Source organism: Petaurus breviceps, unplaced genomic scaffold (genome assembly GCF_028583685.1).
Source record: "Petaurus breviceps papuanus isolate PSGF00001 unplaced genomic scaffold, PetGlider_PUasm1.0 91133, whole genome shotgun sequence".
In the NCBI taxonomy this organism is placed as follows: Eukaryota; Metazoa; Chordata; class Mammalia; order Diprotodontia; family Petauridae; genus Petaurus; species Petaurus breviceps.
This window is the reverse complement of record NW_027187419.1, coordinates 29,407,019-29,429,833: the sequence shown is the minus strand read 5'-3', so window position 1 is coordinate 29,429,833 and position 22,815 is coordinate 29,407,019. Positions and strand designations below refer to the sequence as shown.

General features: G+C 39.5%; 1 protein-coding gene across 1 annotated transcript in view; it reads right to left on the bottom strand.

Annotated features, from left to right (window-relative positions):
- The window catches only part of CWC15 (CWC15 spliceosome associated protein homolog), a 40,846-nt gene extending 32,040 nt beyond the window's left edge, over positions 1 to 8,806 (bottom strand). The window contains exons 1-3 of the mRNA XM_069079691.1: positions 8,647 to 8,806; positions 7,026 to 7,164; positions 1,078 to 1,190 (exon numbers count right to left, since the gene is read on the bottom strand). Coding sequence (XP_068935792.1) covers positions 1,078 to 1,190; positions 7,026 to 7,156 — 244 coding nt within the window. The 5' untranslated portion in view covers positions 7,157 to 7,164; positions 8,647 to 8,806. The remainder of the gene's footprint in view (positions 1 to 1,077; positions 1,191 to 7,025; positions 7,165 to 8,646) is intronic.
- Between the last annotated feature and the right edge of the window lie 14,009 nt (positions 8,807 to 22,815).

The following is a 22,815-nucleotide window of genomic DNA, read 5'->3' as shown; positions in this document are numbered from 1 at the left end:
AAAGTACTTCCAATTCTGAATACCTCCCAAACCACTTCTATTATTCAATCTCTCTTCTCTGTGCACACAACCACCAATTTAAGTCATGCAATTATTTCTTCTAGACTATTTTTTCAAGCCTCCAAAATTATTTCTCTACTTCTAGTTTCTCTCCAGTCTATCCTCAAAACAGCTGCTTCAGTAATCATGCTAGGGCACAAATCTGAACATGTCACTGCTATGTTCCAAAACCTTCACTGGCCTCCTTTTACCTTAGCTTGGCATTTACAGGCCTCCAAACCCTGGCTCCAACCTCCTTTTCTAGTGTTATTTCACATTATTCCCATTCATATGTTCTATGTCATCACAACAGGGCATTACTAGCTATTCAGTCAGGCAGCCAAAAACATTTATTAAGCACCTATTTTGTGCACTGTGCTAAGCCCTGAGGATACAAAAAAGAGACAAGATATATCTCCATTTTACAGCTGAAAAAACTGAGAAAGACAAAAGTTAAGTGACCTCAACAAGGTCAGACATGTACTAAGTGTTTGAGGTCATATTTGCACGCAGGTCTTCCTGACTTCAGGTCCAACACTATGGTATTCACTGTGCCACCTATACTCTAGTATTCATTGTGCCACCTAGCTGCTTCTATTCCCAAATTCATTGTTCCATCCTCCTGCTTCTGAATTTGCTCAGCTGCAAGACCCATGCCTAGTATGCGCTCTCTCTACACTGCCACTTTTCAAATCCTTCAAGGTTCAGCTTGGGTGCCAGATCAACAGCAAAGCCTTTCCAGTCATTAGTGTTTTCTCTGCTTCTTCAAATTACCTTGAATGTATTCCAGTACAGATTTAATTCCCCAGCAGAATAGATATTCCTTGAGGGGAGGTACATTTTGTCATTGTTTCCTATCGTAATTACCTAGCACTGTGCCTTATATATAGTAGGCTCTGAATAAATGTTTGCTAAATTATCTGACATGTTTAGATATGTCAAGGCTGTTGAAAGGACCTGACTAAAAATGCTTCATGTCATATGTTTTTTTCAAATAAATGTCTTATAATAGTTAAGTATCAAAAATAATTCAGGTACCCCTGGTTGGACGATCTCTGTTTTTTTCTCTAGCCGCAACTCTCTCTCTCTCTTCTAGTTCTCGCCTGAAATCACGGTTGCGAACCTCTTCAGGAGCATCTTGAGTAGTTTGTCTAACACAGAAATAAAATGGAAACATGAAGACTTAAAAAAAAATTAGAGCTTGTTTACAAACCAACCAGTCAAATAGTTCTGAATCAAAGACAATTTGAAAAGAATGTTAATTTGATAATTAATGGGTAGGAGGCTTCTTCCCTAATGGAGAGTCACTGAGGAAAACAAATCAAAGATGTAGACTGAAATGAGCAGTACCAGAAAAATTTACACAATAACTGCAATATTTTAAAGAAAAACACTTTGAAAGACTTAAGAAATCTGATCAATGCAATGACTAATAACTGTTGGGGAGGTTCAATGATGAAGTAAACTGGCTACAACCTGAGGAAGAGTTAAGACAATTCAGGGGAAAACTAAGATACTAATTTCTGGACATGGCCAATGTGTGGATTTGCTTTGTTTGACCATGCTTATTTGTTATAAAGTAGGATTTTTTGTTTTTAGTTTGTGAGGGAAAAAGGAATGAAGAAAAGGTCATTGTAGCATTTTTTAAGTGCACAGAAGAGAACAAGAGATTCAGAATAAAACAGATAACAGATTTAAAATGAATACATTGAATTTATTCTATTTTTTTAAACGTAAGTTTTACATAATAGATTGTGGCTTTGTTTAAAATCTTTTCTATGTATATGGAAACGCTCAACACGTAGATTAAACTGGAAGGAGAAAAAAACAGACAATATCTGCTAATATTTTTACAGCAAGCTATTTTCATTAGAAATAAAAAACTGGAATTGGACTCCTCTACACCAGAACCCAATCTATTAATCGAAGAAGTAGCATCAGTAATTAGGATGTCATGAAGAGCACCTCAACTTCACCAAATGTATATAGAAGAAATCTACATAGAGGCAAAACAATTTCAAAAGTACTCAGAGATGAATTATATAGCTCAAGATTTCAAAGAGGAAACATTAAAAAAATGGGAAAAATCATAGGCAATATTATTTCCCCTGTGAAAAGACTATCAGAAGACATGAGCAACTCCTGACTATGATGCTTAATTTCTCATATCTGTAAAATCTTTTTGAGAATGGTCTATTTATTGAGTTTATTTCTGATGCAATATGAAATGATTTAAGTACTAATGAAAAGGAATATTTGTAGATTCTTTTCTACAGCAGAGCATAGTCACACAACTAAGAAATGCTGACACTAAAATCTGTATGCTGTTCATTAATTACAAAAAGGGTGTTTGACTCTGTAGAACAAAAATGCAGTCTTAAAGGTTTGCCTTCCATAATATGTCTCCCACAAATAAGATCATAAAAATTAAATCATGACCATTTTATTCATCAGAATGATTGGCAAAGCATTAAAAAAAGGGGAGACATAATGCTCACCAAAGTTGTCTGCCAGTGTCATGGAAGATACCCTGTATAAAGTCCATATAGAAAAGTGATTCCCTATTGATGGATTCTTCAGAAGTTTTTGCTTGCAGATGACAACCAGCAAGGTCTCCTTAATGAGATTAGAGTTAATTACTCAAAAGTAATCAGTTTAACCAAGCACACTAGGGAAAAAAAGGTAGAGGAATAAAGTGTGTGGCCCAGACCATCACATATTATTCTATTCTTCTTGGTCAATGGAAAAATATCCACAGTCGGACAGGCACCCAATTAAGTAAATTCCTTAGTTCCTTGAACAATGATATGTGTCTAAAACTGAATAGGAAAGGAAAGAGCTCTGTGCTTGGGAGTCAGGAAAGGTTTGGATCCAAATTCTACCTCTAGCAACTTATTAGTTGTATGACTATAACATTCAATTAATTTAACATTTACAAAGCTATTTCCTTATCTGTGATATACGGATAAATAGTTCCTGCAGTACTAGATTGTAGGGTTGTTGTAAGGCACAAATGAAAATGTATACCTGTATGCTATGAAAATGTCAATTATTAGTTCTGCAGGATCATGAGCCTACAAGTACCATAGAGATTGTCTAGTAGACTCCTTTGTTTTATAGATGAGGAAATTAACCAAATAAAAACAGAAGACCTGAAATTAAAACCAGGTGCTCCACTTCTAAATCTACTATTCTATCCACTACACTGTAGAGTGGGCCGGATCACACCTGGGAAACTTCATAGCACTTTCACAATGATCCCAAGTTCCTTACTTTTTCAAAATCCTTTATTTTTAAAGTTATTATTCTCTCAGTGATAACATAGGACTGCAAATTACAGAACACCAAATCTCTGAAGAATGATAATTGACAGTAGCCCATAGGGCAATGGAAAAATGTATACTGCCTATCAACATGCTCCACTACATTGGTGAAAAACATTTCAGCTTCAGATGTGGCATTAAAACATCACCAAGAACATGTATGACCAGAAAAGTGCACCAATTATAAAGTGAGAGCAAGGAATAATGGAAAGACAGCACATTGGGAAATACAAATTATTAAAAGAAGCAGAGAAAGTCTTCTAGCACATTGGCTATTAGTTCTTTGATTGATATTTAAGGTAAGACAATAAGACACAGAACAAGAATTGCACCGGATAAGGTATGCCTGGGATGCAATCTGCATTGCAGATAAGCATATTCCATGCTGAGGAAGTCATAAATTCAATGAAATATTGAAGTATGAAATAGATGTCCATCTCTGAAGATGGAAAGAGGAAGAGAACAGATTTTATGTTCTTTTTGGTGCAATCTGTTCTTCTAATTTGTCAGTTATTCTATTCACTTAGTTGCTTTTTTTCTGGTACATCTGTCTTTATAAAGACTACCTGCTATATGGAGAACTTCATTTTTTAGAAAGATATTCATTTTAAGCATAATGAGCTTGAGACAATTTCTGTATTAAAGTTATTACACATATGACAGAAGTATCTGATATGATGTTCTATGCTGAATTTTCATTTAGGATTTATTAAAATATTCTGAAATCTAGGCTATGAAAGTAAACTTTTAAAAAGTATGGAATATTCTTATTCCTTGTGCTACTTAAGGATGTATTTCTTGGCACTTCTCCATACACTTGTAGTCAAATATTATCTTTCTTCAAAGGGGCATCAGGCTAACAATATTTTGTTACCAACTATGTAAAAAGTGTTGTAGCAGGAACAAAGGTTTATGAAGCATTTGAGAACTATACTCAAAGAGGAAAGAAAATTCAAACAAAACTACATAAAAATATAAATGAAAACCACTTAAACTGTGCACATGTACAGTACTAAGGATAGTAGTTAGTGGTTGAAGACAAACAGAATTGAGTCTAGAAGAATTTAATAAAGTGATAAAAGTTTTGAAAAATGTTTTTAAAATGGATAAGCACATGAAGATAAGAGAGTAAGTAGGTGGGCAAAAGAATCTCCAAGGAAAAGAATGGTGTGTGCAATAGCATTGTGTTGTAGTGTGTACGAGGGCTACTCTTAGATTCATAAAAACCTGGATTGTTATCTGACACTTAAGTGTGTGACTATGGACAGTCACTTAATCTCTCTTGGGTCTCAGTATCCTCATGCAGGTTAATAATGCCACATTTCTCACAGGGCTATTGTGAGGCTTAAATGAAATATCTATAAAGGACTTTGCAAAAATTAAAATTGTATACAAACGTAAGCTATCATTACTGACATTTCATTCTCATCTTTTTCAACAGGTTTGAGGCAGATAAATCATTATTCTTTTATATTTAATGTTCTATGTATTATTGCACAGGTGATTAAAATAACTACTCTTTGTAGTTAAATAAAAATATCCAAATGTAAACTTAGCATCTATAGGCTCAATGAAAGCACCCTTGGTTCAATCCTAATAGCAAAGAGGACAAGAGGCATGGCATATTAACTCATGTTCTCACATATATACTCTGTTTTCTCTTGGTATTTTGAAAGCCTTTCATTCCATGTAGTTTACAGATTATTAATATTTGGCTTGGTGACAGTTATTAAAACACTATTTTTAATTTTTTATACATTTATGATAATTATGTCTAGGTGATTAAGAATAACAGTCTGGTTTGTGACAATGTTCCAGTTCCAATCTAATTTACTGGTTGAATTCTCCCGATTTTGAGCTATTTGTAGTATGGAGATTTAATAGTCTATAAAAGATAATAGCTCCAGAAGTATATAATTCTAGCCACCAAGTCATGTCATACTAGGTATGTAGTAGGTGCTAAATTTTTACAGCTTGAATATGTTTCATAATTTCTCCTGTTTCCTTAATTGATAATATAATTGATTACTACTATGTCTGGGATCCTTAAAGATAATCCTTCTGTAATTTCTGGAGGCACTGACCTGAACTGCTATCATAAATTCCTCCATTTGCTCAAACAAAACCACAATTAAAATTAAGTCATCTATTCAATGCTTCTTTGTTAATATGTTGTTGGTTAAGGCAGAATCCATGTGGATGTCTCCTATGACATTCTTCTGATTATCTTCTTAGATCTTAGCCATTTCAAACAATCCTCCAAGAGGTTATCCACTCTCAGTTATACTGAACAAAACTAATGGTATTTACTATATTGCCCGGTGAAGTAATGTCTGCTTGCTCTAAAAATATTTCTGTAGATTTTAGACTTGATTATTATGTGCTTTAAGAATGTCTATCGGGGAGGCCAGGTGGCTCAGTGAGTAAGAGCACCGGCTCCAGTGTCGGGATGACCTGGGGATCAAATCCGGGCCCAGATACTTAGCACCACACCCAGAAATAACTGGCTGTGTAAACTTGAGCAAGTTACTTAACCCCAATTGCTTTAAAAAAGAAAAAAAGAATGTCTATCAATCTCTGTGCTTCTAGGAGAATCTCTTTCTATAGCTACTTTACAGTGATGGATCCTATGTTTCATTCATATTGTAGAGGATGTGTTAGGATACTTTTCAAATCTGTTATGACTATTTTAAAGCTCCAAAAATGTACATTAAAACTGGCATGGAGTAGGTATTAATTGCTCTTAATGTATTATTCTCATTCAACTTTAATTTCAGGATTCTATTAAGTCTGTCTCCTTGATTATCTTTATGCTCAACACGTCTTGCTTTGAGAAGACCCAAGTATTTTAGGTTTCACCTTTATTCTTTAACCTCTGCATTCAAGCTTAAAAGCTTGAATCTAGCTTTTCTAGGTATATATTAAGAATTTTATACTCATTATATCCAAATGACTTTTTTATGGAGTTTAGATATTACTGATTATTTTTTATTGTGGCTTATAGAAAAGGGTAAAGCAAGTAATATGAGACGGGGAGTGAATATATTTGAATGCCTGAAATTCAAATTAGCACAAGAGTCACATCATAGGTAAGGAGACTTATAACAGTACTTAAAAACCCATTATAATACTTCAAGGTCTAAATGCATGTGTGAGGTGCTCAGGAAACCTGGAGTCTGATTTTTGATAAGGAATAAAATGATGAAAATAATGTTTACAATTTTAAAAAAGTTCTTGCTGCTATTGGTAGGATGGACTAAATGCAAGGAATTAAATACACTTGAATCATAGTAGGCACATTGTAGTCCATATTTAGCAGGAAAGAAAAACCGAATCTAAATTAAATGTTAAGGCCATAAAAATACAATCTCATGGTACAGAAGAGTTTTTATGATCATTATTATGTTTGTGCTTTGATAGCAGTAATTGTATGTGTGTGTGTATAGAGGTAAATGCAACACTGAAAACATCTTCATTATACATTAAAGATGAAATTTATATTGATGTTTATATTTTATTGCTAATTCTCTGATAATTGGCAAAATAGCATATATAGCTATACCCTGGTAACTAGAAGAGTTCATTTCATAACCACACAAAATTTCTTCTGCTTTACAAGAAAAAAAAATCTCTCTAAGACAAGAAAAAGTTAGCCATTATTACCTGTATTTAATCTTCGTGTGAGAAGGTAGATCTCTGCTTGAATACTGCTTGGAAAGCTGACTCAAATCACCTTCCCCTTTTCCTCTTCCACCTCTCGCAGGTTCAAATGTAGGCCTTGCTGCTGTTGTCATCTTCGATGCTTCATTGATATAAAGTTATATTCAGTCATAAGTATACATATATATACTTAATAAAATTACTAATTGTAAAGTAGAATTAAAATCCTATGCAAAGCTTTCAAAATTCTTTTAACTGAATTTATTGCCACTATCCTCTTTTTCAATAAATCTTTTTCTATCTGTGCCTTTATCAAAAGACCAAATAAACATCACCACAGCACATATATTGAGAACACACTCCCCCAAAACAATGACCTACCACAGTAAATTAAAAGTCCTATAAAAGTGAGGAAATGATAATTTTTAGGACCACTGCCTGATTCTCAACAAGCCTGGTCTTCACTGTCTTCACTGAATTTAGATTTGCAAAGGACTTGAGAGATCATTTAGGCTATTCTCTTCAGGAAGAGATAAGGAAAGAGAAGCCAAAGAAGCTTAAGTGAATGTCTCAAGGCCACAGAGGGATTATCCAGCCAGGAGCTGAGACCACATCCTCTAATTCCAAAGTCAGTACTCTTACCAAGAAACAGAGTGGTTAAAAACAAAACCCACCCACAAAACCATCTTAGGAACCTTAAAGGAGTAAGAGAAAACTGAAAGAAACAAAAGCATAAGTTCATTCTCTCCAGTTTAAAGTTGGCCTGTGCTAAACCTGACAGTTTAGGTGAACAGGCAAAATTCTCATCCTTAATACTCATATCCTTCAATTTTCTGGAGTAAAAGTTATCACAACATACTTCTTGTTGCTCTCTTGCTGTTGTTACTAAACGGTGACGTCCAATGCTAACTGGGGGGGGGGGGGAATCTATTTTCCACCAGTTTCAGGGAGCTGGAAGTTACTTGTTCCTCCCCCTCTGTCAGAAGCTGAGCTTGCCTGCTATTTATATTACCACATCCTAGCAGTACTGTTTGTCCTTTCTTCTTAAAGAGGACCATGACGTCACGGAGGTGATGCCATGACGTTCGAGTGAATTGGAGAGAGGGCTGTGCAAAGTCACCAGCCTCACTTTCTCCTCTGGAGTCATCTGGATCTAGTGCCCAGATATGGATCAGGATGACTGGAGATGGCCCCAGATGCACTGAGGAACCTTGGCCTTTAACAGGTCTGTTTTTCAGGCGTCAAGAGTACAAAGGAAGATGCCACAGAGCTTGACCTCAAGGAACTTACTCTCTAATGGGGAGAGCGGCCCATCCCCATGTAACTAATGCAAAGGAGAGTGACCTGGCGAAGTACCACCAGAAATCTGAGGAGGCTGTGCTCCAAGGGTGGCCGGAGCCCCAGGGCTGGGTTACTGAGCCTTTTAACAGCAAAGACCAAGGCACCAACAAGCAGCATCCCGAGCCCGGGCCTTACCTTCACACCCGACCCCAGAGCCCTGGCATCCGTGCGGCTCGGCTTCTCCCTTCAGCTCCCCTGCCTTTCCCCATCTCCCATCCCCACTCCTCCCCAAAAAGCCTTTCCCTCCCGCGAGCCACGGAGAGAGGCCTCCGGCGTCACTTACTTCAGGCGAGTTAGGGTCCCACAGCCCTCCTATATTACGCCAGCACCATTACTCCTCCACCTTCCCACAACTCTCCGCGCCGGGACCCCGAAGAGCATAGAGTTTGGGAACAACTCGACTCTTTTACCGGAAAAGAAAAACAAGAGGGAGGAGAGGCGCTTAACGGAAGGCGTCATATGACTAAAGCCAACAACCAATCATCAGGGAGAAAGGCCTCTGAAGGGGCGGGAATAGAAGCGGAAGTCACTGGGGCATCCGGGAGAGGAATGCCTGAGCCTGTCCCTTCCGGTCTGCCGTAGTTCGCCTTGCAAACGTTCGTTTATCCAATATTTCCTGGGCTCCTTCACCCTCCCACTCTTCTCTCCAAAGCCCTCACCTCCTCACCGCGCCCCAATTTTCCTCGCCCCTGCACTGCAGGGAGCCACAAGGAAGGAAGCTGTGGCTTGTTGACGGCGCCGCACTCGTGTGGCCTCCAGGGGTCCACTGTGAGTCCCTACCTTGAGGGTGACTGGTCCACCAGCCTAGGCCGCCCGTTTTATCCCTGTGGAGAGGGATGGATACGTTATTGAAAACCCAGAGCTTCACTGAACCTGAGGAGAGAGCCGTAGAAGGAACACCCCCTGGGGAGACGGAAAAGGATGCGGGCCAGTCATGTGGCCCTGTCTCGACATTGTCACTGTTTGACTCCTTAGGTGCCCCATTGGTATCCAGGCAACGACAGAAAAACTAGAAGGCCTCTGCCCCTTGCCTCCAAATCTGCGTTAGTTCCATCCCTGTTGAGAATTAAAAATCCAAGGACAAGGACCAGGGTCAGGCAGCCAGAGAGAGTTTGGAATGGGTTGTGATGATGGCTGAAGAGCAGAGGAGAGTTCTACCCAAGTACGGGCAAGAAAATGTACAGGGGCGTACCTACTGTCTTTGTGTTTTTTTTTTTTAATCCGGCTCGTCGCTCTTGTGAATACCTTACAGCATAAGAGTTTAATTTATAGTGTTAATAGCTTTTATCTTAGAGCAGGGATATAATAAAAAGTAATTTTAAAAAATCAGAAAAGAGACAGTGTGGTGCAGAGGTGTGAAACACAGACTGCATGGGTCTGCCACATCCCCAGACCCAGATTAACATGTAATTGAGACATATTTAATAAAACAGATACAACTACATTTTAAAACTAAGTCAATATACAGCTGCAGGCATCCTTATGTGTGAATTAGTATTGCCCCATTTTTGAGTTGAGTACCGCTGGAGTGGACCACAGAGCAGACCTGGAAGACAGAAAGTCCTGGCTTTGACCCCTACTATCTTAAGAGGCAACTTATTGAACCCTCTCAATGCTCCAACAACCCTTAAGAGTTATTAGTGAATTACTAAATTGCAAACAGTTTACTGATTTGCATTAGCAGAGAGGTTTCCCCCAACCAGAGATATGTCTCTTCATCCAGGGCCCCTAGGCTACAAGTGGCCAAAGTCCTTGGATGCAGCCTTTTGACTGAGTTCAAATTTTACAAAACAAATCTTTTTATTAAGGGGATTTGTTCTGTGAAGTTTGATTCATTCAAACAGGCATACTTGAGGACCTAGAGGGCCAAATGTGGCCTTAATGCCACAGGTTCCCCAACCCTGTGAACCCAAATCAAGTAATAGGGGTTAGAGATATCCTGGAGTAGTGGAAGAGTTCAGAGACAGGAATAAAGAATTGGGTACAAGTCTTGCCCCTGCTACATTGGTTCTTGACACTGGGCAAAGCATTTAACTTCTTTGTGCCACAAGAGAATTCCTTAGGACACATGTTCTAAGCAGAGTTGAAGGTTACTTTGATAGAATCTGCTTCTGCTGCAGAAATTCCTCCACAGGCGTGAAATAACAGATACTGTAGCTTTTGTCACAGATCCATGGATGTTTCAACTTCAAAAAGACTAAAAGCTAGTGGTTTAAGCAATGCCTTGAGCCACTACTCATTTTGGAGGGAAGAAGTGTTCACGAACCCAAAGATTCCAATGGTTTTGTATACACTTTCATGAGATTTCTAATATATGTTTGCTATATTCAGAAGTCATTTTTTATAGAATTTAAATCCTTCTGATCCTACAGATAAGGAAATTACCGTGTTTTCCCGATAATAAGACACTGTCTTATTAATTTTTTTGGACAGAAAAACACCAGAGGGCTTATTTTAATGAACATTGACAGCAATTTTAATAAACAGGTAAATGTGAACAAAAAAATGTACCTTTATTCAATAATGATCATGTCATCTTCTTCAACAACATCGTCATAAGTGTCCATACCCTGAATTCCGTCCTGGATGTCTTGCGCCTCCATTTCCTTCAGAAGAAGTGGACCCAATCTGTCATGTCCAGCAATATAGCTCTCTTTAAATGAATATGTCTTGTCCAGGTAACCTGCTCGTAGTGCCTTGGCGACACAGCTGTCAGTAATTTTATCCCATGACTTCTTCACCCAAGTCACGACTTCTTGCAGACAGGGCTTCACAAAGTTTCCACGCTAATTTCTTTCCATTCTATTTTCAATGTAGTCATTGACTTCCATGCGCAAATGGTCCTTGAATGGCTTCTTTATTGCAATATCAAGGGTCTGGAGATAGGCAGTCACTCCTGCAGGAATCATTACTTGATCTATTCTTCTCTCTGCAAGGAAGTTCTTCATTTCTTTAGCGTGGTGAGTGCTGGCTGAATCCCAGACTATCAGACCTCTTTGGTTACCTCGCATAACAAGTGGCAGCATTAAATCAACCCACTTTCTTATAACAGCTTGTGTACACCAGGCTTTTTCGGTTTCAAGAATGTAAATGCCAGATACACGTTCAATCTTATCTTTCTTGCCCTTACTGATGATTACAGGTGTGGCTTTCTTTCCATCCAAACGAATTGCCAAAACACAGGTGACCCGTGCATTTTCATAGCCAGTGGTGGGAATGTAGATTGACGTTGCACCCCTGTGATGAATTGTTGTTTGAGATCCTTGTCCCATAAACACTGCAGTTTCATCCATAGCAATCATATTGCAGGTTTGGTACTTGGAAATGTCGATCCTATCAATAAAGGACTTGAATGCAAGTGCACGTTTAATAACTTCAGCATCTTCCAGCTTAAACAGTGTTGTTGATCTTCTTAGGGACAGTTCATACCGTTGAAGGAAACCGTCCAACCAGTGTTGTGATGCTTTGAATCCTTCTGAGACCATTTCAAACTCTGGTGCCATTGAAAGGGCAAATGCTTGAATATCAGCCCTGCGCACAACCAAGGCCTTTGCTCTCCTGTCAGCAATCCATTCACCAATGAGGATCTCCAAGTCAGGATATAAGGGCTGCCGACCTGATCCAGACCTGCGCTTTTTCCCTTTTCCCTCATCCACCTGTTGATTGAGGTTATTATAATCTGCTCTCCATTTTTCTGACCATTCGAAGATCCAAAAGTTTTTCTTTACAGAAAACTGCAAGATTCTTGCCATGTGACTCCTCTACAATTGCTTTCTTATACTCAACAGTATAGCTCTTCCTTTTTGTACTCATGTCTGGGGGTCAAAACAGACAGAATAATAAAATTATGACCATCAGTCCTTCTTTTCACTCCATCATGCCCCCTGAGTTCTTCTTTTTTCCTCCATCATGCCCTTTTTATCCTCCATCATGCCCCCTCACTCCCGATTACATACCAGGTTTTTATGTTGTCCTGCCTCAGCTCTCCTCCGAGGCACTGCTCTCAATGGCGCCAGCAAGCAAATCACTGGGGAAGTACAGGATGACGCGCTCACTGCTGCAGCTCTGATTGGATGCAGCTCGGAGCGAGGCGTGCGTTTCACAGGGGGGGGGGGGAACAGTGCATACAGAGGGTACCGTAATGTAGTGTGTAGTGCAGGGGATCACCTTCACTACAGTAGCAATCTCAATAGGGCTTATTTTTGGGGGAGGGCTTATTTTAGAGGAATCTTACACAGTAAGGGGAGGGCTTATTTTCGGGAAAGGTCTTATTATCGGGGAAACACGGTAACTAAGACTAGAATCCAGCACTTCTAACACCATTATTATTCCAACTATACCACTATTAGTGTGGTACACTAACTTTGAAATTTTTTAATTCTTATGCAATGTTACCCAAGGAAGAGTTAAGAATGAAGACTCAGAAGTCTAGAAAATGTAATGTTAGTGAGGAGGAAAAGGAATGCAGCAAAGGCCAATAAGGGCACCTGATCAACTAGATTGATTCTAACCATGAGATTTTTCCTTGCTTTGATTTTAGATCTTTGATAGGTTTGAATTTCCTTTTAGAATGAGAAGACTTCTCTTAGGGATCTGACAGCTTTGGAACACTGATTAGGAAGGATAGCTTAATTTGAATAGCTTGTTGACACAGACACATTTTATTAAGGTAATGACTAAGGGATTATTTGAGTGGGTTAGCTTATTATGGACTTGAGCCATATCTCCATATTGGACCTTTAAAAGGGCAGGTTGATATGGCAGGGCTCAGTCAGAAAAATCCTGAGGAGACGTGAAAGAGACTTTGGTCCCTGACATCCTGAGCATTGGCAGGTGTCCTGGGAGATAATTTCCTACTCCAGCCCCAGAGATGGCAGGTGTAATGCCAAGCAAAGGCAACTTCCCAAGGTTCAAAATGCCAGCATAGGTGCTCTCCATTTTATTCAGTGAAAAATTAAGGACAGAGAAGATCAAAATATGACATCATTCAAAATACAGCATTTACTAAGTGTGATTTAATCAAGTACTACCCCACCCCTGGACATTACATTCATTTAATCAATCACAAAGTCCCTCTTCTAAATATTACTCCACCCCTAGGCTATACATTCATTTAGTCCATCACAAAGTCCCTCTTCTCAAATGGAGATTGGTTTCCAATCATAAATAAAGTACATTCATTTGTTCAATCACAGAGCACAAAAAGGTCAAAAGTTCCTCACCCTTGGATCACAATTGAATCTACCCCAGAGTTACAACAAGCTTAAGCACATCATTTAATACCCAAATGGAGGTCTTTTCTTTATCTTGACAGGAGGCAAGTTCTCAGCAATCTTTGTTCCTGGGGAGACAAAGCTTAGCAAGGCCACAAGATACATTGCCAGTCTCTTCATTAATTCATCCTCTGTCTGCATAACAGTCCTAGGACCCTTGAAAACATTAGCAAAACCCTCTTCCAGGATTTCTGTTAACAAACAACAAGGAAATCCTTCTTCAGGGCTTCTGAACCAACAGCAAGGTTCCAAGGCCTCTGCAACAACAGCACTGTCCTTCACCAGTGGAAAGAATTCACTCTCTGTCTGCAGAACAGTCTCAGGAGCTCTGAACCAACAGCAAGGTTCCAGAACCTCTGCAACAACAGCACTGTCTTTCACCAGTGGACAGATCTGGAAAAACAACATCAAAACAGACAGACAAAGTACCAGCATAACAACCATGTCTCCTCAGTCCTTGGCAGCTCTGGGTGGCAGCTCTCAAAAGTCCTGGGCAATTCAAACTGGCCCTCAGCAATCCTCTCAGTCTCTCTCTGCCTCCAAAGGTGCTGCTTCCAAAAAGTTCTTCTGCCTCTCTCTTTTCTTGTGTCTCTCTAAATTTACATCATCAGCTCCTCCTAGTTCGGCACTCTCTTTTCAAGTCAACAAGTCCATCCCACAAGTGGGATTCACAAGCTCTGGGTTTTAACACAAACAAAAAACCAAGCCAATACAGGGGGATCTTTAAATTACATTACTATTGTAATTTAGCCAGAGAAGAAAAGCAGGCCAGAGAAATTAAAGCAATGTGTTGGGAGGGGAAGGGGAACAATGGTGGAGTTGAGGATCCATAAGAGTTAACTACTGAATTGGACGTGTAGTCAGGAAGACCAGAATTCAAATGTGGCTTCAGATACTGACTGCTTGTGTGATTCTGGGAAAGTAATATGACTTCCATTTGCCTCAGTTTCTTTCTTTGCAAAATGGAGATGATAATAGCACTTAAACCTCTCAGCATTGTTGTGAATATCAAAGGAAATTATAATTGTAAAGCACTTAGCACAAGTGCCTGGTATGAAGTAAGTGCTATATAAATGTTAGCTATCATCCTTAAAGTCAAAAAGACAACTCTGGCATATTCTAGCCATATGACCATGGACAAGTTAGGCAAGTAACCCTCTTAAGTGTGTAAATTAGGAAACAACTACTTTGGTAGAGGGAGTTTCCTCACCTGGAATTCCCTACACAAATTTGGAGACTACTCCTACATAATTACATGTTTGTAATGATCATAATTTTAAAACTGGAAGAGAACCTTAGAAGTGATTAAGTCCAACCCCCTCACTTTTTAGATGGGGAAACAGAGTTACAGTCACCCATGCCCTCTGACTCCAAATCTAGTGCTCTTCCCCCAGCACTACACCTGCCCTTCTGTGTGTGCCTCTCCATTGCCCTTTGATTAATTCTTAATTTTAGTTCTTTGAAGACTATAGTGTCACAGCCATATGTCATTACCAGAAGAACATTAGTGCCATAAAATATGATTCTTTCCCCCCTTGTGATGTTTAAAAACGTTCAAGAGACACATTTTCTGGGTAATTTAATTATTTTATTAATAAGGCCTGCAGGTTATTAATAAAAGGATGGTCATTTGGCCATCTTTCTCTTAGACCAAAGACAATCATGGTGGCAGGGTTCACATTTTATATCCCCTTCCAGTGAAGGACTGATGTCACCCATCATCACATCACCCTTGGATAGAGAAAATCATTTCTACTCAGAACACCTGCAGCCTTGGGCTATCTAGACAAAAGGATCCATATCCCCCCAAACTTGAGTAGAACACAATGGACTTCCCCAACCTAGATTAAATTCCTTACAAGGTTGGGTGGGAATCTGATCAAGATCTAGAAGAGTCAGTGCAATCTCATTATTGGTAAAGTCCTTTAAGAAAACCTGAACTTTTTAAAATGAGGAACTTAGAAAAAGGGAAGAGGCTCTGAATCTCCCTGTAGCAGCAAGCACCCCAAGCGTCCTCGGGGTTTGCAGCTACCACAGGTTCTTGGATCTGCTTTGTTAAAGGAAAGCAACTCAAAATGGGTTAACAAGCTTACTTTAATCAGTCAGACATATATCGTTTACCTTGTTCAGGAGAAAAGGTCAGCACCCTGAACCTCAAAGTATACAGGCATAATTATCAAGACAGAAACATCAAGTAGACAGATTTCCAAACTGTCCAACCATTACATCCATACCCAGTCAACATCTGGGTTTCCACATTCTGGGTTTTTCAAAGCCGGGGGACTCTCAACAACAGCTTCCCAGAATTCAGATCAAATCACAGAACACTTCTCAAAGTGAGTCCCAAAACAAAGCTACACATCAGGGCTTATATAGCCTTCTCCTGGCTCGGAGAATGTAACAACCTTATTGACCCACTGGCCAATCAAAAAGTATCTACTGAAAAACAAGCCTCCCTCCCCAGGCTTCTGGTGCACTTTTGCCTAGGGGCAGGGAAGATCTTTAAAATTTACATTCACATTACACTCCCCAAGGTATTAGTTGTTAATAATAATTTCTCACACCCTCAGGAAGAAGCTGTGCAGTTTCCTCAAAACAATCCAACTCACTCTCCTACTCTTCTACTTAAATTCTGAGTTGAGATCATTGTCCATTTATAGTGTCTGTCTCACACACACACACACACACATGCTTTGATGGACAAATACTTCTTGATTTACTAGTACATATAAATAGTAGGTGCTAGTAGGGGTCAGAAGGATGTGAAGGCAGGGTCCCTAATATGGGCAAGTTCTTTTGAAGGCAAGGGCTCATTGAATGTCTAGAACTTATCACAGTGCTTTGCAAATAGGTGCCACAATAAATGTTTATGGAATTGATACACTAGGGAAATCACTAGAGTGGTGGGGAGTTTCAAGGTAATCTAATCCAAGTTGTACCTGAGAATGTACATGTCAGCAAATGGTTATTCAGTTTTGGCATGAAGAATCTCCACAGATGGTCTATCTACCACTTCTAGAGACAGCCCATTCCACCTTGGACAACTGATTTCAAGGAACTCTTTCCTTACATGGAGCCAGAGTCTGCCTTTTTGCAACTTCCATTCACTGTTGTCATAGATCTGCCCTATGAGGCCAAACAGCACAAATCAGTCCTCATCTTTGTATACCTCAATATACTCTCAATCATCCAGACTTAATACTTCATTATATCTGAACTTTATTTGCTCCTGCCTGTAATGCCAAGCAAAGGCAACTTCCCAAGGTTCAAAATACCAGCATAGGTGCTCTCCATTTTATTTAGTGAAGAATTAAGAACAGAGAAAATCAAAATATATCATCATTCAAAATACAGTATTTACCAAGCGTAATTCAATCAAGTACTACCCCACCCCTGGACATTACATTCATTTAATCAATCACAGAGTCCCTCTTCTAAATACTACTCTACCCCTAGGCTGTACATTCATTTAGTCCATCACAAAGCCCCTCTTCTCAAATGGAGATTAGTTTCCAATCATATCATGTTTCCCCGATAATAAGACACTGTCTTATTATATTTTTTTTTGGACAGAAAAACACCAGAGGGATTATTTTCAGGGGAGGGCTTATTTTAATGAACATTGACAGTAATTTTAATAAACAGGTAAATGTGAACAAAAAAATGTACCTTTATTCAATAAGCAAATCACTGGGGAAGAACAGGATGACTCGCTCACTGCTACAGCTCTGATTGGATGCAGCTTGGAGCACGGCGTGCGTTTCACCTGGGGGGGGACGGTGCATACAGAGGGTACTGTAATGTAGTGTGTAGTGCAGGGGATCACCTTCACTACAGTAGCAATCTCAATAGGGCTTATTTTTGGGGGGAGGGCTTATTTTAGAGGAATTTTACACAGTACGGGGAGGGCTTATTTTCGGGATAGGTCTTATTATCTGGGAAACACGGTAAGTAAAGTACATTCATTTGTTCAATCACAGAGCACAAAAAAGTCAAAAGTTCCCCACCCTTGGATTACAACTGAATAAGCCATCTACCCCAGAGTTACAACAAGCTTAAGCACAGCATTTAATACCCAAAGAGAGGTCTTTTCTTCATCTTGACAGGAGGCAAGTTCTCAGCAATCTTTGTTCCTGGGGAGACAAAGCTTAGCAAGGCCACAAGATACATTGCCAGTGTCTTCATTCATTCATTCATTCTCTGTCTGCAGAATGGTCTCAGGAGCTCTGAACCAATAGCAAGGTTCCAAGGCCTCTGCAACAACAGCACTGTCCTTCACCAGTGGACAGAATTCACTTTCTGTCTGCAGAACAGTCTCTGGAGCTCTTAACTAACAGCAAGATTCCAGGACCTCTGCAACAACAGCACTGTCTTTCACCAGTGGACAGATCTGGAAAAACAACATCAAAATAGACAGACAAAGTACCAGCATAACAGCCATATCTCCTCAGTCCTTGACAGCTCTCAAAAGTCCTGGGCAATTCAAACTGGCCCTCAGCAATCCTCTCAGTCTCTTTCTGCCTCCAAGATGCTGCTTCCAAAAAGTTCTTCTGCCTCTATCTTTTCTTGTGTCTCTCTAAATTCACTAGCTCCTCCCAGTTCAACCCTCTCTTTTCATGTCAACAAGTCCATCCCACAAGTGGGATTCACAAGCTCTGGGTTTTAACACAATCAAACCAAAAACCAAGCCAATACAGGGGGATCTTTAAATTTCATTACTATTACACTGCCTCCCCTTTCCTCTCCCCCACTCCACTAGTGGCATGCCCTTGGAGTCAAGAGACCAAGATCAAAACCTACTTTAGATTTTTTTTTAAACATCTTTATAACAATTTCCAACTCCACATATAAAAAATTCAATAAATACTTCTCCATTAGTAGAATACTGAGAAGTTATTTTAATCACCCCAATTTTCAAACAAAAACTCACTTTAAAAAATATTTATTTACTTTTAGTTTACAACATTTAGTTCCACAATCCCATGAGTTTCAAATTTTCTCCCTTTCCCTCTTCCCCCCCTCCCCCTCCCATGGCAGCATGCAATCAAATATAGGATCTACATATATCTTCACAATAAACAAAAAACTCACCTTTTTAACATTAGTATTCCTTCAGTGATGTTATGTGACTGTGAGTCATAGAACACTACTAAAATCTTCAAAGTATTTAAATTGAGGGTTTTCCAAATGGCAATGAAAGAGATACTTGGTGGGTGTGATGGCTGCAATGCATTACAAGCAAGGAATTTATACAATAGAAACAAATGTAACTTGTTGCTGGAGAAATGAATTGATTCAAAGAAAAAACAGCCAGGAACATAATGAGAATGTCACTCACATGTACCACTGGTAGCCTTTTGATGTCTGGAAAAATTGAGTAAGGCCCCTATGAAAGAACTTGGATGAGAGCTGCACAGGATGGAAAGGTGAGAGCTACAATTGTTTTGAGAAATAATAATGGAAAAGCAATTTGGAGCCAGATTGTGGAGGGCCTTAAATGCTAGGCTAAGGACTTGATATCTTATCCTTGAGGCAATCGATCCTCTGGAGAATGGTATGGGAAGATTTGTTCCTTATGAAGATTATTTTGATGGCTCTGTGAATGATTAGAAGGCAGGGAGACCAATTAAACAGCTTTTCAAGAAGTAGTCTCTCCTGACAAGTGGTTGTAAGGGTTATGGGATTTAAAGATCTCCCATGCCCCATGGACGTGCTGACATAGCAGAGCAAGAGAAAGTGAAAAGCCGAGCTAACGGTCCTGCGGTTGGCAGTTGGCGGCGGTTGCCTTTTTTTTTTTTTTAGTTAGGACCCCTGCTGAGCACTGCCCGGGGCTGGAGCTGCTGGGAGCAGGACTTTCTGCTAAGGACTCCAGCTGAGGACTGCCAGGGGCCGGAGCTGCTGGGAGCCCGCTTCCAGGGCGCTGGGTGGTTGCTGTGAGTGGGGAGAGGAGGACCTTTGCCTGAGGTAGCCTGTTCTGTTTTAAAGGCTTGAAAATGTGGGTGCTTTCTACTTTATCTACCTGTGCCAATGTCATAACTACTCTGATGGCTTTCACTTTCTGGTTTTGGGACTCAGTCTTTTGGTATCTTAATAAATTTTCTAGTTTATTTCCCCATATGGCAAACCTGATGTGTTTTGTGATGGATAATTATATCAGCATATTTGTAATCTCTATAGGCATTGTGAATATGGCATTGCTGATACAGTGGTATGGAAGGATTGAACTATGGAAGATTGGTACCTACTCAATATTATTGACTCATAGCAACAATATTTCATATAATTTAAATACTACTAGTGTTTATTTCATGTCACTCCTCTTCACATATTCTGTATTCTACTCCAATTGGACTGATAGCTGTTGCTTGGTTTACAAAATTTCATCTCTCAGCTCTATAACTTCATACAAAATAATTCCCCATGCCTATGATACCTTCATCTCTGCTACATCAAATCCCTAGCTTCCTTCAACTTCCTTTAAGCTAACAACACCTTCCCTCTTCAAGTTATATTGCTTTGTATATGCTTTGTATTTATTTGTCTTGGTTCTGTTATATCCCCCCCCCCAGAGGACAGAAACTTTTGACTTTTTTCTCTTTGTATCCTCAGCACTTGGCATAGTTCCTTGAACAAAGTAGGAGCTTAATAAAGATTTGTTGAATTAAATCAAAGACTCATCTCTGGCATCATTTCTTTCCAGATTTTTCTAGCACTTTGCCTAGAACTGTCATCTGTCCTCATCACTCTATCTGCCATTATGCATCTCTTATATATCATCTCTTATATATCATCCCCTTCTCATTGGAATGTAAATGTCTTGAGGACAAACTACTATTTTTTTTAAAAATACATTTATATCCCTAAGTGTAAAGCACAGTGTTTCATCTATACTTTATTGTTCTGTGATATCTCTGAACATGATTTTCTTTCTCTGATAGTACAGATAGATAACCTATTTATACTTCATTCTCAACTGTTCCTTTGTCTTCCAGCAAATACAGCAAACACAGGGTTCCCCCCAAAAGCCAGGAGCCTTCTTCTAGATCTCTTGAGAGTATGTGGATACCAGTGGAACATATGGGCTTGTCCTTCAGTAATCTCTCATTCTCTATTAATAACCATGATAGCACACAGGGTAGGCTGCTAGCACAGGTTCTTTGATCTGATTTTCTAAAGGAAAGACAGCTTTAAAGAGATTAACAATCTTACTTTAATAGACAGATAAGTAGAAAAGAGTATGCAAGAAAGAATCCAATAGACAGGGCTCCAACTGTCTAGACAGAGTAATAGATACCTAATCACCAGACCAGAGAGGGCCAACATCTGGGCTCAGGCATAGGGAGGGAGGAGGGCTCCTTAACAATGGCTACCTAGAGTCTCATATGACCAAATCACAAAGAAAAATTCTTCCCATGAGTAAGTCCCAAAGTAAAATACCAACCTCCCTGTAGATATAGTTTTCAGCTAATAGGTTCAGTCAGAAGGCATCACAATCCACAGTGATTCAGTGCCTAATTGGCCCAGTGCCAAAAGGTGTGAAAGCCTTCCTGCAAGCAAGCCTCTCTTAAGCAAGCTTCCCCTTGGGCAAGTTCCTCCTCCAAGGTCATAAATCTCCCTGAATCACTTGATGGGGTCTGTTTGACTCAGGATGTATCACAGCTGTGAATTGGGCTGGAGCTCAAAGAAGCAAGACATCCATGATTGAAATACCTGTGTACCTTTAGACCTGGGAACACAATCCTTGTTCCAATGGAAAAAGGAACACATGTAGTCACATAGGCCTGTTAATGAACAGGAAAGATCTTGTATTCCATTAACCCTACACACTCTCTTACTAAATAACCAGTCCACTTCCTTTTCTGCCATGTCAAATCCCTGACTTTCTGCAAAACACAGGTTATGGACCTCCCTCCTGATCCTCCAAGTCCACCACACTCCTCTTCCAAATTATATTATTTTGTATGTGCTCTATGTTAATGTATCTGGGTTAATTTTTGTAAGTAAGGTGGGTTTCAGTGTGTGTAAAGTGGATTTTTGTTATTATTTTTTAAAGTTCAGTTTCCCAGGATCTATAGTCATAATCTCTTGTTCCCAGGTATTAGATATGAGTTCCCACAATTATGGTTCAAAATATCTCCACCACACTTGCACAGCATTATATAATGATAAATAATATAAACATCTACTGCAATTGCCACAGTGAGATACAGGAATGGGGCGATGTAAACTTGTGAGGCTATTGCTGGTAATATACTTTCTTTGTCTGTTGCCCCTATAAAAACAGAGCATTGGTCAGTAAATGGGGAACCTTAGGACTGAATGCACAAATACCATGTATGCTTTGATCAGCTCCCATCAAGGCTTAGGGGGAGAACCTTAGGGTTGAACGCACAAGCTAGAATGCTGTGCATGACTTAACTGGCCCCCACTGAGGCTTGAGGGGATTTAGGGGGATGCACAAGTTATACCTGTCTTGATTGACCCCATCAAGACAGGGGTAGTTACCCCCCCCCCCTTCTTGCAGGCCCCTTGGACATGAGTGATTAGGGTATGCTGTAGGAGTTTGTCCTCACATTATCCACAATCTTCTTCTGAGAAAATTAGACTAGAATGAAGTAAGATTATTAACTCCTTGGTGTCTTTCCTGTCTGACCAGATTGAGGGTGAACCTGTGCAAGCAGCCCTCCTGTGTGCTGTATTTATCTGTCTTACAGTTTTGCATTCCTCATCGCCCCCGCCCCCCTGAAAGAACATAAACTCTTGGAGGATAGAAACTGGTTTGCTTTTTTCTCTTTGTAAGCCCAGCACTAGAAGCCAGGATGGTATTAATTATACCACTTCTTCTGAACAGTTCCTCACTGGCAACATGCTGCAACTCACAACCACCATGCCTCTCTCCAAAGCCCTTTGGGTGACCCAAAAAATTTATTCAGAGTCTGTGATATTCCATGAATCAACAATCAAATAGAGTCACTGGAAGAATATTCATGCTAAAAATAAGTTGGGCTTTTGTTTCAAGGAGAAGCTTAAAACTGCTATTCATTCTCTCAAATATAATTTATTTATTGAATTAGATTGAATTAATGTGACTAGATTAGTTTGCCTCTAGGCTGTTTCAAAGAGATAGGATGAGATCTGGGCCTAAAAGAATGAATGACAGTATTCAAATTAGTAAGGTT